We start from the raw sequence: 14,678 nt of genomic DNA, 5'->3' as shown, positions 1-14,678 counted from the left end.
ATATCCAGTCTATCGCACAGAAGGGCGGCTATATCAAACTAGAGGAAGACAGGTATGATTCTAACCAGCACATCAAGGGCGTATAGCCGGGCGAAGGCATCATCGACCTATGCGTCTGTCTCGATTCCGAAATACCGAGCAACGTCCACAAGACCTGAGCCGTCGATGCCGATCCAATAATCAACGAATCCCTCTTCTTTAGCTTGGGCAACGCGCTCCGCATCCCAAGCTTCTTCCAAGGGTCGCTCGATATAAATTGTCTGGAACCCGCACTTTTTGGCGGCTTGCAGGTCGTGGAGATGGGCGGCGACGAGGCAACACTGCGAGGTCTCCACCCCAAACCTGCGCGCCGCGGCATGATAGACCTCTGGCGCGGGCTTGTAAGCATTGAAATGCTCTGCACTGCTTATATGCTTGAACGGCAAAGAGCCGTGCTCCAGTAGATCTTCGAGAAGTTTGACATTACCGTTGGACAACGTGGAGGTCGGAAACTTGGTGTTGAGCAACGCCAGACCTTGAACACTGTCCGCGTACGGATCGAGGCGATGCCAACCGAGGGTCAAGTATTGGAGATCGTCGTCGTTGAAAAGATCTCGCAGACGCCTGTTGGTGAAGATATTGCCCAGAGAGACGCGGTTGTGCTCATCTACGGGGACAAAGGGCTTTGAGGGATCAAATGTGCGTCCGAAATTCATATACGAGCGGTGCCACTCGTCGGTGATTTCATCCCACGTCGAGGGCGATAGGGAGGAGACACGGCTTCGCACATCCGCCGCGATTTCGCGAGCCTGGTCTTGTAGAGCCCTTTCTGCTGCAGCCTTCAGCTGGTTCGCAATGCACAACCTCCATTCGACGACGGTGCCCAAGACGTCGAAGAATAGCATCGAGGGGTGGCCAGGCGGAGACATCGTGACTAGGGCTTTGAGATGTCAAAGGGGGAAAATCATCGTAGGATGTATCTCGGAATGCACGTGGTTTCTTCTCTCGTTGCTATTGCTGGGGCTAACACCATCGAAGGATTTTGGAGAGAGACCCCTTCGCTAGGCCTCGGCCCCCATTCGTTCTTACATGTGGCTGGCAGGGGTCACTTGGAGTCCCTTCGGACATCCGAATTGATCATTGATCACTTCATCGTTCGGAGCCCCCGATTCGCTTAATGTTAGCAGCGGCTTACCGGAACAGGATCTCCGCCAACTCTGGATTTAAAGTCCTCGGTCAGGTTCCGATCTTCTAGTCCGTTCTTACCCGATTTCTTCATGGTTTCCTGTGCCCCGCAAACGCCATTTCCCAGTTTCTTCAGAGCTCCATGCGGTAACTAAGCTTACTGCGTCCTACATATGTATTGTAAGCCATGGTATCTTTCGACCGCCTGTGAATGGCTGTCGCTTTGCGCGTTCTGCTCCACATAGCTTTTGACAAGTCTAGTTGATGCATGAAGTGGTTGCATGTAGCTCTATGCTTATGCACAACTCTTCGATCCATCAGCCCAGAATCATTCAAGCAGGCAACTTTCAGGCCGCAGCGGCGGGCCAAAGAAGCTAACTGAGGGAGATGCTGCGAGGCATAAGGACTTAGAGGCCTACCTAGGTTCGTGGGAAGCCCGAAAGGATACATTGCGTAGCATGAGTTCGTGACCTCGCATAATCTTCACTATCTAACCGGGTCATGAATCACTGCTGAGCGAAACCTGCGCCAACTTGACATAATTCTCTGCCTCACTGAGGGCCTCCACTTGCCCTTTATTTGGCCGATTGCGATATCGAGACTTGATTGTGTTGATTTGCCTCTGAAAATCCATGATCTGCAACGCCACCAGACTCCTCAGCAGGTGCAGCTTCTCACGTCGGTTAACGCGATACGTAGCAACCGCAACATCAACCGGAATTGGACAGGGGGCAGCATCGCTCCCTTGCTGGGAGGAACTTGTCTCGCTGAGACTCCCCTGATTCATCGCCTTGCAACAGTTGGCCATCCGGCCGCAGATGGCCCCGATCTGTCTGGCCGCCATGGCAAGCAGCATGTTCTGCTCTACTCGAGTCGCACATCTGTCGCACGAGATAAAAACGGCCAGAGTCTCGATCGAGTTGCGGAGGTCAGCGAGGAGCAGGTCAAGGCGGTCCTCGCGAGAAGAGCTTTTGGACGACAGCCTTTCGAGAAAGGAGACGGAACTTAACAGACAACAGTTGTCGGATGCTGCGTGGGTCTTGTCTAAAGGCTCAAGCGGCAGCGGGTCGGATGCCGAGCCCATCGTCGCATGTACATCGGCAGCCGTCGTCCACACAATATCATGTTGACTCAGGTGGACACCTTGCCAACATTCAGGATCGTCTGTGCTGGTGCTATTCGACGGCCCGAGTAGCGACGCAAACGAAGGATCGGCCGTTGGAATCCCTGGGAGCTGGTCCTGCGCCGCCTCCGTCGCACTGCACCTCCTTGCGGAAAAGGGAGGCCTCGTTACCGCGAGGTCAGCGGCAGCTGCCATCTATGTCAGCTAAGGATGCCTGAGAGAAAACAGAAACCCACGCGCTCACGGGTTGGAATGCCGCCACTGCTCGAACTCGATCTACCAGGTGAGCTTAGCTGCATGGGCGTATCCATGATCCATGGCATAAACAGCGATTCGTCGATACAGCCATCGTTGAACTTGTTGCCGTCCAAATCATCCAACGATAGACCTCGGCTGGACTTGGTCTGGTTGTCTGCTTCGTCGAATACATTCCGGACGGCCTGGCCCGATATAGCGCATTAGCGACTCGCTGTAGTCAAGTACAGTACATCAAGCGATTTGGTTACGTACTGCCCGTGAGCCTTTGTTGGTGTCTTGTCGCTTGTTTCGCCCGTGACTCTCGGGAGATGCACTCGAGCCCTATCGCTTCACATCTCTGGCATCTTTTGCGGTCTCCCGAACAGCGCACCTAGAATGTGGTCTTGTTAGGGCGCAATGACACGGCACACTGGAGAGGAAGACGGTTACCAACCCGTGGTTGCAGGCACGGACCACGGAATAGGAAAAGCCGTACCTTGCGTGATCGACAATGTATGCAAGCAACACGGATAGTGTCTTGCACGCTGCGGCTCACTGCAGCAACTGGATCTGGGTTCTCAATGAACTCCAGAGTCTCCCGATCGAGGCCGGTCGAAACCAGCGTACCAAACATGGTTCGGCTATAGCTCACAGAGATGATTGCGGCTGCTGCAGATAAGGTGCAACGGCTAAGGGAGGGCTTAAAGCAGTCTGGGGAGCGTAAGCATGAGGCCGGGGTGTTAAATGATGCTTGCACGTGCAATGTATACATTTATAGATACGCGCTGGGGACTTTTGATCGTCTAGTCAAATAGCCGAATGTTGGATCTCACGTCCATATGGCGTATTCTGCACATCCTTCAGGTCTCAATCAGCCCCTAACGATATGGCGTCCAACGCGCGGTTAATCGCCTACGATAATGACCAATCGCTTACCATGTGTGACACTGTCACGACTGTGGGCTCCATCCTTCGAGAGGCCTTGTTTTGCAACCCCGGATTATTCCGACATCGCAGGACAAAGTATGGGGCCAAAACCAAGGAGAGCAGGTGTTGCAGACGAGAATTAGTGAAAGTATCAGGGCAAGTGAGGTTGTATAGATTAATTCCACTACCGCTAGACCCGCCCTTCTGGGCCTTAGCGTCGATGAGATACTGGACGCCTAATACTGGTGGATCTTGCATCTTCTGCAAGCCTGCAGACCTGCGGATCATACCCTGGAGAATCTAGAGCCAGGAGGGCCATGTGGCCACTTTCGCCGATCTCGATCCTAACTGCGCTGATTCGAGACCAGAGATTGAACGGTTAGCTCTTGACCACCGCGATCACGCCTTCATTGTGGGCGCCACCCACCCCCCGACCTCCGGCCTCTCAATGACCTGATGGTCACTGCCGAACAGGCCGGCAAGAACGGCGAGACTCTGCAAGCCATTGAGGACCCATGGACCGCCCAGGCCGGTCTTAAGCGCTTCGACGAGGCCGTCGACTTGGCGATGACACGTGGTGGTGGCGGGGCAAGCTGGAAAGCTGCAGAGCTGAAGAATCCTCCAGCTCTGTCATAATAATGTACAGCCGAGGTCTCTCGCACGTCCCGAGAGTCGGCCTTCGGAGCGGATCATCACCCCCGATGTGTAGCCCAATGAAGGGTACAAATCGCCCCCGGTCCGTACCGCTCGTAAGCAGTGGACCCACCGACGAGAGTCCCTTCCCCACATATACGAGGCTTACGGGCCCCTGTTCAAGGGTGGGAAAGTTAGAGAAGTGGAACTCTGAAAGTCTAAAAGTGAGAAACTGCGATTTCCCCCAGAAAACTAGGCAAGGCGGGCCGAGAAGGCAGAACTCCGTCATGACCTTTCCCTATCTTAGCCTTGCCCTCTGGCTGTAGTAATAAACTGCAATACCGCAACACTTCTCGCATGTGACACACCCAGGGCTGCGCGACAAGACGGGACGGTCCGTCGTCTAGTAAACTGTCAGACTGGCTCTTTGTGAGGTCTCATTTGCTGAAAGCGCCGAATATGGCAGATTGCGTGGGGGGAATCCCGTCCTGGCTCGTCCAAATGTGGACAAACGGCGCCAGCCATTTGCAGAAGGACGGATGTGGATGATCTCCGAGCCAGTAGCTACAGTCGTAGAGTTTGACAATATGCCCAAGATCTCCTGGAGTACGGGAAGAGCAACGTTTCTCAATTACCTCTCTGGATTCTAGTCGTAGCTACTGTCTTCCCTCTAGCTCCATCGCCAGTATGAGCCTTCCAGCCAGTTCCACCGACGAACCCGACAGGCGAGAACCCAATGAAAAATTACCGGTCGCCGGTCCGTCGCCTACGGAGTCCGCCAACCTTGCCTACAATGAGTCCGAGATACCACAGGGAGATGCTAGCAGTGGCATCGGCAGGAAGATGAGCAACCTGCGCTGGTTTGTGGTATGCGTTGGATTATATCTAACGGCGTTTTTGTACGGGCTAGACTCCACGATCGCTGCGGATGTGCAAGGGCCCATTCTGGCTGCCCTCGGGGAGCTCCGCCTCCTGCCCTGGGTTGGAACGGGGTTTCTACTCGGCTCAGTGGCCACCGTTTCGCTCTTCGGCTCGCTGTACTCCAAGCTAGAGGTCAAATGGCTATACCTGGGTAGCATCCTGACCTTCGAAGTGGGCAGTGCGATCTGCGGTGCGGCCCCGAATATGCGAGCCATGGTTGTTGGGCGGGTCGTTGCCGGAGTAGGTGGCTCAGGTGTCTATCTTGGGTAAGGAGAGTAATCACACTGAGCAGGGAGCAAAATGCTGAAAATCGAGAAAGAGGCATCAATTACATCTCCGCTTTTGTTTCCGCCGCCAGACGGCCGATTTACACTGCTTTGATCAGCACGTACGTCACCCATCCCGAGGAAAGACACTAGACATTGACGCGCATATAGATTTTGGGGATTAGGGGCCATCCTGGGGCCTGTGATCGGCGGAGCATTTGCACAGAGCTCAGCAACGTGGCGGTGGTAAGTGTGCCTTTTCACCGTTGGCTGCCAGGTTTATGTCCTTAATCGTGGAACAGGGCCTTCTATATCAACCTGGTACTCGGAGGGGTGACTGCTCCAATATATATCTTCTGCCTTCCACGCCACGGGACACATCGTCACGAAGAGATCCTTCCGCGCATTCGGAACCTCGACTGGCTCGGCGCGTTGCTCAACGCCGCGACTTACTCTCTCTTCATTATCTCGTGCACGTACAGTGGCTCGACGTGGCCCTGGAACTCCGGCTCCATCATCGCCCTCTGGGTGATGACTGGGGTCACCATCATATTGTTTGCACTCCAGCAGGGGACGGCATTCCTGACGACAAAGGAAGATCGGATTTATCCCGTCTGGTGTCTGAAGAGTCGGGCATTGATTCTACTGTATATTGGAACTGCCGGTAGCAGCGCAGTTTTGCAATGTAACATCTACTACATTGCTCTCTTCTTCGAATTCACCAAGGGAGATGATGCGATCTCAGTTTCAGCCCGGCTGCTGCCCTTTATTTTCCTCATGATCTTTAGTTCTCTATTCAGTGGAACCCTCTTGCCGAGATTCAACGTTTACGCAGCGTGGTACCTCATCTCCGGCATCATAGCGTTGGTCGGGAGTGTCCTCCTGTTCGAGATCTCGACTGGGACACCTCCCAGGAATATATATGGGTTTGAGATACTAACGGGAATCGGCTGCGGTCTGACATTCCAAGCCGCCTACGCCATTGCCTTAAGCAAGTCGCCCCCGGAGAAAGCAACCTCCATTCTGGGCTTCATCAACGTCGCCCAACTCGGCGGTGGGGCTTTAGCGCTGGCAATAGCAGGGACAGTCTTCCAGAATGTGGGATTCGACACCTTGCAGAGTGCTCTCAGTGGTAGAGGGTATGCCGCTGGGGAGATTCGTGAGGCTCTCGGTGGTGGATATTCGGCCATTCTGAGCGATGGAACTGCCGAAGTGCGTGCCATTGCCTCAGATGCGATTGGAAGAACTATCGCAAAGGTGTTTGGCATCTCTATGGGGGAAGCGCGGCGGTGCTTGGGGCAGGACTGTTAATGCGGTGGGAACGGGTGAAGCTGTCATAATCGCATACTGTTAAACGCCTCCACCTTGATCGAACGTAACAACATCTGTCGAGACGCTGGCTTTGTTGTATTTCACCGCGATCGAAAAAAAAAAAAATTCATTCCCGCGTCTGCTGCCAGTGGCTTCACGCCTGGGCTTCGCTTTTTGCTTGGTGGCACTTCTATGCTACAGTAAGAAAGCCTAGTCTGGTCAGAATATAGATCTAGGTATAGGTATAGGTAGATAGCTAGAGAGAACGTGACTAGAGAAAAGCATCATGGACAAGTCTATTTAATTTTTCATCAACAGCTAGCCGAGAGAACATGTCTGCCTTCTCACTCCTCGCTTGCAGAGACCTTGACCAGCTGGCTGTGGGCAGCAATCTTGCCAGCTACATCAGCCAAGGGCATAGCACTCAAGATATCAAACACGGAGATGTCACTTTTCATATCCTTCAGCGCACGGTTGCGGACTTCTACCGCTTGTAGCGAGTCAACTATAGAAAGGGGTTAGCATGGCGTCTTTCGAGTTGTGGTACGAAACTGCCTTTGGACTCACCGCCATAGTCGTACAGAGGCTTCTGGGCATCAATCTCATCCACCGAAACACCCATGGCTGCAGCAACCAAAGTTTTGATGTTGTCCTCGACAGCGGCGACTGCCTGGGCCATGCTGGTCGCACTGGTCAAGAGTGTACCCACGTCTTGCTTGCCGGATTTATCACTAAGATGACTGGCAGAATTCACAACACGAAGCTCAAATTTCTTGTCTCTCGAGAAACCCCCGATGCTAGGATTATGCTCGATGCGGTCTTCGAGGCCGAGGACTATCTGAGCGGGCACGCTCTGTCCATCTGTGGTCGAGCCTCGCATGATGGCCCGCAGCACGACCCCGAGCTCGTCAAGGTTCGTCTGCAGGCCTCGCCATCCATGTTGGTATCGACCCAGGTACCCGGCGAGGTCTCCAAACTCACCAGCGTTGGTGAAATGTGCCGAGTCGGTGACCAACCCGACATCGACACTGGTGGCGTTGATACCGAGATGATGGCGGGCGTGATGAGCCAACGCGTCCTCAAAGGTATTCCCCGCAGCGTAATTGGCCTGTGCCGTGTTGCCAATGACGCCCGTGATAGATGAGAGGAGAACAAAGAAGGGCTTATCCCCAGGCCAGAGGTTGGCAAGCAGGTTGCGGGATCCTTTAGTCTTGGGCTCAATGGCACGGCGCCACTGATCAAACGACATGTTATCGAAGATGCCGTCGTCAAGCACCATGGCAAGTTGGATCACGCCCGCAATCCTGCTGCCACTAGATTTGACGGCGCCGAAGACTTTGGCAACATTGTCAGCGTCGTTGACATCGCACTTGAACGCTTCCACTTGAACGGAGCGCTCTCTGAACCTGTCCAGATCATGCTGATTCTTTGCACCACCTGAGCGGGACAGGAATGCCAGGTTCCTGGCACCACATTCAACCATCCAGTCGGCAATATGTAGGCCAAGAGCACCCAACCCGCCGGCCAGAACGTAAGTTGCCTCATGGTCAAGCTTTAGTTGCTCAGCTGGGGGTGGCCGCAAGAGCAATGGGCTCGAATTGTCCCAGGACACGGCAGAGTGCCCGGGTAAGACAGTCCCAATCGTACTTCCAAGCTTGCTGACGGGCACAATTGTCCGCGGGGATGGCCCCTGCAGGTTGTAGTCTCTGAACGCCTGTCGAAAGAGTCTCCCCGACAAGGGCGGGCCTGCGTTGCATCACGGTGGCGATGTCGATGCGCGAAAAGCTCACGTTGGTCTTACTGCCTGGAAGTAGAGCCTGAGAGTTCTCACCGTTCAGGTCAACAAACTGGCCAAACTCACTCAGAGTTGACATCAGGCCAGGGACATGGGAAGGGGTGCGCTGGCTAATAACGACATCAAGCCCACGGCCCTTGGTAGTTGCCTGAATCACTGGAATGAAGTTCTCTAAGCCAGCGTCGAAGACGCGGTCCTTGGATATGCCATATCGCTCGGTGAGGAGATCACGTTCTTCTCTCCTGTTAACCATAGCAAAGATATCGGCGCCAACAGCGCTCGCGACCTGCACCAGAGCCTGGCCGACCGCGCTGCCGGCACCATCCACCAGTAGTCCTTGGCCGCGACGGAGATGAGCGATCTCGAGGAGTGCATACTGCGCTGTAATAAGGGGTCTACAAGGGCAACAGCGTCAGGTGGGGCGAGTCCGTTGGGCAGCGGTGCAATCAAATCCTGATTTTGGCGGACATGCGTTTTCGCAGCAGCCTCGGAGAAGACAACAACGCGCTGGCCAAGCTGCAGAGCCCTAACCGAGTTGTGAAGGCGAGAGATAGCTCCGACGGCGTGGCGGACAGAGGTCGACGCGTGGCCCAACGCTGCACCAGAATACTCGATCTTGATCTCGACTTGACCTTCTTCAAGGGGCGATTGGGCCTCATCATCAGAGGTCCAGATAAACGCTTGATCTGATGTCAAGCCACTTGCTACTAGTGGCTGCCCAGCAGTCCCAAGGGTCGACTCGATTGGCTTCGCGGTATTGTTTGCCAGCTGAAGCTCGTAATCGAAGCCTGCGTCCTCGGTGGCTCGAGGGATATAGATCAGGCCGTTGTATTCGGCGTATTCTGTTTCTCCGTCATCCGGCAGAGATGATCGCCACACATCGAGGACCAGGTCCGCGTATTGAGGGCTGGAAATGTCAGCGACTGCGGACAGGTCGAGAACAGGCAGGACAGCAATGGGATATTCGTTACGCATCACGCGGAACAGGCCCTGGGTCGTCGCAAATTCAACCCCATTCGACCAACTCTCTATCACGCTGCCGTGCGTAATCCAGAAGAGATGGCCTACTGTAGAGATGAGTTTCTTGTATGTGTTGAATTGATCCTCGCTCCAGGCGTACACGAGAGGACTGTCAATTTCAAGCAGAGATATAACATGTTTGTGAGAGAGTAAAGCTATACCCTCGGGAGTAAAACTCGTCTGAGAGACCGAGTGACCGGCTCGCTCAAGCCTTGCCTGAAGCTCCGCCGCAAATATACGGAGAGCTATGGATGTTGTGTCCGGCAGGAGGATCACGACCGTGTCCGGCAGCTCAACCGCGAGGGACTTTGGCCTTGAACCGCACAGTACGTAGATATCATCCTCTGCAAGGCTGCCAAGCCACGTTCTCTCTGATGGAATGGGGTCGACTTTGCCTCGGTGACTAGTAGAAGTGAGACATACCAGAGGAGCCAGCTTCGCTAGCGTGGTAGCGTGTGCAACGAGGTCGGGAACCCCCAGAGCGAGAACGACATCACTGTCTTCGGCGTCCAGCATCTCGACAGAGAGGCTCTGAGGCAATGTCTGATATGTGATGTCCAGGTTCTCAGTACCTTCTCCCAGGGTATTCTTCATCGTCTGCGAGATGGACTCGGATGCAGCGACGGCAGTGATCCTCTTGGGTCCATACCTCTGGCTGTTGAGGCGATGAAGCACATTGAGACTAGATTCAGATTGATCAAACAAGATAACAAGGACACTGGCGTTTGCCTCCTTCAAGAAAATGGAGTCGAGCCAGCTGGCGACCAAGCCAGCCGCGTTTCTGGAAGAACTGATCGTGGCGAGCTGCTTGCTGCTGGTGACAAAGGACAGATCGGGAATCCACGAGATGTCAGCGCATTTCCGTGTGGGACGACGAGAAGAAATGGCGTCTAAGTTCTCTACGCCGGTGTCAGAAGTCACCTGGCGAAGGGCAAAGCCCTTGACAGTCAGCCTTGGCCGTGTCCAGTTCTCGTCAGCGACAACGAGTTCTGTAGTGATCTCGTGGCCAATCTGCGAGAGTAAGCGACCGTAGCCAGAGTAGAGTGTTCCAGCCTCCTTAGGCTGATCATGGGCGATAAAAATCTCGTCAATGCTATACGGGACCACGGCTTGTTTCACAGGTTGGCCTGCGGCGAGAGATGCAATTACTAAATGGAATATGGAGTCCATGGTTGCTGGATGAATGAGGTGGGGGGTCTCATATCCTCTGGGCATTGTCAACTTGGTGTTTGGAACAGTCACCGACCCGTACGACGCCTTTCTCGAGGGCACTGCCGTGAGAGACTTGACATTGCAAAAGGATGGCCCATATTGCATGCCAATATCCCCTAGGTTCTTGTAGAACGCACCCGCGTCGACATTTACGGAATCTGTCTCGGATAGTAGTGCCCTGTGTGTGGCCAACTGCTGCTGCCACAAGGCATTCACTCCGCCAGGTTCAATATCACTGGCTCCCTTGTCGTACACAACAGTGACAGTCCCGGCGCAGTGCTTCGCCCATGGCGAGCCGTTAGTCATTGAATAGACAGTGAAGGCCCATGAGCCAGTCCGTGTTCGGTCGGGGTAGAAACTGATGCGCGTCTCCACCGGGGTTTCTTCGTCCAGGGAAATGACCAGACCACGTTCAAACGTGACATCGTTCATGCGGAAACCTTCAATCGTCTTGGAAGAGTCGGCAATGCGCAATGCGCCTTCCAATGCCATCACCAGCATGCCCGCGCCTGGGTACAACACAGTTCCGGTGATGATGTGATCCTCAATCCATGGGTTCTCTGAGATGCGCAAGTAGTTCCTCCATCGTGGCTCGAGGGTGTTTTGGGAGTCCTCGGCCATTCCCAGATAGTCGGTGCGCGCGTGTGGGGGGAAACGATACGACCGAGACGCGTATGATTCGTGCCAGAAACTCTTTGCATGGTTCCAAGGATAGCTGGGCAAGTTACAAAGCATTTGAGGGAGGTTGCTTCCCGTTGATGTCTCCTGGTTGACTTCAGCCAGCTTGATCGGGCAGCCAGTCGCCCACAGCACACCCGCGGCGTTCAGAGCCGTCTCCGTTGCGTCCTGGCCACGAACAAGCATAGAGACGGATGGGGCAGACTTGGCAAATTTGTTATTACTTGCGTCGATAATCTGCCGCACGGGTCCTTGGAGGGCGGCGTGAGGGCCAACCTCGAGGAAGCTTCCCCATTGTATTGCCACTGGCCGACTGCCCCCTGCTGCAGCTCTCTTGTGCTTTAAGAGTGCCAGCAACGCCTGGGAAAACCTGACGGGGTTCTGCATATTGTTAACCCAGTACTGAGCATTGAGCTCTTTCGCTGAAGTAACAATGGATCCCGTCAGAGACGAGTACATAACTGGTGCTTCGCCTTCCCCGTCGGCCTCCTTCGGTTGTAGTTCGCCAATCATGTCCAAGTAGGTTGACGAGACCTCACGCATGTGAGGTGAGTGGTATGCAGTGGTGACCTTGAGCTTGCGGGCGAATTTACCATCGCCCGATATCAGGGTTTCAAGCTGAGCAATAGCATCGACATCGCCAGAGAGCGTCACGCTGGATGGACTGTTGACACAAGCAACTACAGCAGAGTCGGTGGGGACTTTTGCAAGGTATTCCTGGGCCTCATCTTCGGAAATACCAGCAGCCATCATTGCACCTGGCTTAGATACTGCGGCGGAACTGACCCCTCGAACGTAGGCCAGCTTTATGGCGTCGTAGTGTGAGAGAAGAGATGCGGCGTATGCAGCAGCAATCTCGCCGCTCGAGTGACCGATTGTAGCTTTGGGCAGGACCTCCCAGGAGCGAAGCAGGTCAACCAAGGCGACTTGAACCACCGTACATAGTGGCTGGCTGTACTCGGGGCGGTTGATATTGGAATTTGTTTTCTTGCTCAGTTCATCGATTGCATTCCACGTGCAACCAAATTCCTCTAGATAAGTTTGCGAGGTCTCTATGCTTGAGCGAAACGTGGAGTTCACGAGCAGTTCCAGACCCATTACTGGCCATTGAGCGCCCTGACCGGTAAACACCATAACGAGGTTGCTGCCATGTCGTTGTGAGCGAGTCGAAGCCACCAGGCCTTTGGATAGCTTTTCTATGAGCTGGGATGCCGAATTTGCAATGACAAAAGTTCTGTTCTCCAGATGCGTGCGGTGATGAGCAAGTGTGAATGCGAGATTCTCCAACAAGGCTGGATCGCTTTGGTCCTCGGGATCTTGTTGCAACCATACATGGAGAGCCTCGGACACTCGCTTAGCTCCAGTCTGGTCCTTACCACTCAAAACGAATAGCTTCTTGCCGGGCTCGTCGGCTCCGTTGACTGATGTATCCTCGAATCCGGAGTCTGAGCCAAAGTCACCGATGACGGTGTTGTGCCTGCCCTCTAGCCCCCTGTCATGGAGATAATGGTACGCATCATCCAGGATGACGTGAGCGTTTGCTCCACCAAAGCCAAAGGAGTTGACACTGATTCGACGCAGCCCTGGTGTGGGCCATCTGGCAACTTCGTCAGGGAGTGTAAGATGCCAGTCAGCTAACTTGAGCTTTGGGTTGATCCGATCTACGCCGAAAGTAGGGACCAGCATTCCTTTTTCCAGTAGTACTATGGATTTGAAAACACCGGCAAGACCAGCACAACCCTCTGTGTGACCCACCGTGGGTTTGATGCTTCCAATGTGGAGAGGGGGCTTTCCAGCTGCGCGTCGCGCTGCACCCAGGGTCGAGGCAATTGCAGTAAGCTCGAGAGGGTCACCAATGGGTGTTCCTGTCCCATGGCACTCGAAGTAACCTGTTTGCGACAGATCCAAGCCAGCATCCTCATAGGTCTGGATGATGAGTTCGGCTTGTGCCGTGGAGCTCGGTTGAGTGACACTGGGGGTCTTGCCGTCGGCGTTGACACCAGATCCACGAATCACTGCGCGGATCGTATCACCGTCGCGTAGGGCGTCTGAGAGACGCTTGATGACCATAGCTCCAATGCCGTCCCCACGGCCATATCCATTGGCTCGGTCATCGAAGGTATGTGAGATGCCTTCGGGGCTTAGCATATGCATTGCAGTCAACTGGTGTGAGGTATTGGGATTGATGAGAAGGTTAACCCCTGTGATGAGTGACTATACAAGCCAAGTAATAAGTTACCAGGTCAACATGCAAACGGCTATGGTGTGTTAGCATACCATATTTGTTTCCCCCAGCCTCAAGGACTGACACGCCAAGTGAAGTGCGTAGAGCGAAGAGCTACAAGCAGTATCGAGGGTCAAGCTGGGACCTTTCAGGCCGAAGAACCAAGACACGCGATTTGCGGTCATGGCTTCGCTGAGTCCGGTTGCTGCTGGATGACCGATATCGTAGATGTCGTGCAACGAGATCATTTCGTAGTCGTTTGTCATGCAACCGACGTAGCACCCCGTCCGGCTATTCATTAGGTGCTCCATCGGTATCCCAGCTACACGCCAATTAGCAGCAGTTCGAGACGGGCACAGATGTACAGAAATGTCACTAACCATTTTCAAAGCTCTCATAAGATACCTCCAGCAGCATTCTCTTCATGGGGTCCATAGAAGCAGCCTCCTTCTCCGTTACAGAGAAAAAAGGGGCGTCAAAGTGGCCAACGTCCTGCTCCAGAAAGTAACCATGCTGTGGGAGAATGCCGCCTTTGCGGTCTGGATCAGGATGATACCACATGTTGCTGTCCCATCTATCGCCAGGGACTGCACCGTGGCCAGTCTTGACCTTGCTGATCATATCCCATAATGATTCTAAAGAAGATGCTCCACCAGCGAAGCGACATGCGGCTCCAATGATAGCGATGGGTTCTTGTTTGTCTGAGGGGGAAAAGTCCATGACGAAGTATCAGCGGCTACGGCCGGGGGTAGATCTGGCACTGGATGATTGACAGTCACGCTGTGGCCAAGAGGAGGACACAAAATGCAAATGACAGCCACGGACATGTAGTTTGGCCGCACACGACCTTATCAGCAGTTCAGTTAGAGGCCGCTGCAGTGATTTTGCATGCTCCCTGTGTCTTAAATACAAAGTTGCCCACAGCTTTCAATACGTTGCACAGTTTATACTCCGGTTCCAGCGGATTTATTGGGCGTGCGATAGAGACGTATGGAGCGAGGATATACCGGAATCGTGCCCACTCTGAAGGGTATAGCGTGGCAGCGATTGTCTGTTCTGGTTGGGGCCGCCCACGACGGAGACTCGATTCGGGCGCGGCGTGCTACATTGGGCGATGGCCCGGTACGCTCAAAGCATTTCTCCACACATAAGCGAAGCAACGCATAA

At 54.1% G+C, this 14,678-nt stretch overlaps 5 protein-coding genes across 5 annotated transcripts; 2 read left to right on the top strand and 3 right to left on the bottom strand.

The window, feature by feature from the left end:
- Positions 1-107: 107 nt before the first annotated feature.
- N7468_010754 (haloacid dehalogenase type II) lies at positions 108-908 on the bottom strand (the record flags this gene model as incomplete). The annotated part of the gene is made up of 1 exon (XM_058480049.1): positions 108-908. The coding sequence occupies one exon, from the start codon at positions 906-908 to the stop codon at positions 108-110; it is 801 nt and encodes a 266-aa protein (XP_058325572.1).
- Positions 909-1,663: 755 nt separating this feature from the next.
- N7468_010753 (uncharacterized protein) lies at positions 1,664-3,158 on the bottom strand (the record flags this gene model as incomplete). Its single annotated transcript, XM_058480048.1, has 3 exons — positions 1,664-2,475; positions 2,532-2,727; positions 3,081-3,158. 3 exons carry the CDS (start codon positions 3,156-3,158, stop codon positions 1,664-1,666), a joined length of 1,086 nt encoding a protein of 361 aa, XP_058325571.1.
- A 252-nt stretch (positions 3,159-3,410) lies between these two features.
- N7468_010752 (Isocitrate lyase) lies at positions 3,411-4,087 on the top strand (the record flags this gene model as incomplete). Its single annotated transcript, XM_058480047.1, has 3 exons — positions 3,411-3,482; positions 3,756-3,863; positions 3,926-4,087. The coding sequence occupies 3 exons, from the start codon at positions 3,411-3,413 to the stop codon at positions 4,085-4,087; spliced, it is 342 nt and encodes a 113-aa protein (XP_058325570.1).
- A 684-nt stretch (positions 4,088-4,771) lies between these two features.
- On the top strand, positions 4,772-6,582 carry N7468_010751 (MFS general substrate transporter; the record flags this gene model as incomplete). The annotated part of the gene is made up of 4 exons (XM_058480046.1): positions 4,772-5,271; positions 5,325-5,393; positions 5,443-5,517; positions 5,574-6,582. 4 exons carry the CDS (start codon positions 4,772-4,774, stop codon positions 6,580-6,582), a joined length of 1,653 nt encoding a protein of 550 aa, XP_058325569.1.
- Positions 6,583-6,926: 344 nt separating this feature from the next.
- Positions 6,927-14,231, bottom strand: N7468_010750 (type I polyketide synthase; the record flags this gene model as incomplete). Its single annotated transcript, XM_058480045.1, has 6 exons — positions 6,927-7,087; positions 7,150-8,296; positions 8,373-8,713; positions 8,755-13,501; positions 13,565-13,833; positions 13,892-14,231. 6 exons carry the CDS (start codon positions 14,229-14,231, stop codon positions 6,927-6,929), a joined length of 7,005 nt encoding a protein of 2,334 aa, XP_058325568.1.
- Positions 14,232-14,678: the final 447 nt, after the last annotated feature.

This window comes from Penicillium chermesinum (genome assembly GCF_028974085.1).
Source record: "Penicillium chermesinum strain IBT 19713 chromosome Unknown utg000009l:1.0-952002.0:1.0-954369.0, whole genome shotgun sequence".
Taxonomy (NCBI): Eukaryota; Fungi; Ascomycota; class Eurotiomycetes; order Eurotiales; family Aspergillaceae; genus Penicillium; species Penicillium chermesinum.
This window is presented reverse-complemented; position numbering and strand designations above follow the sequence as displayed.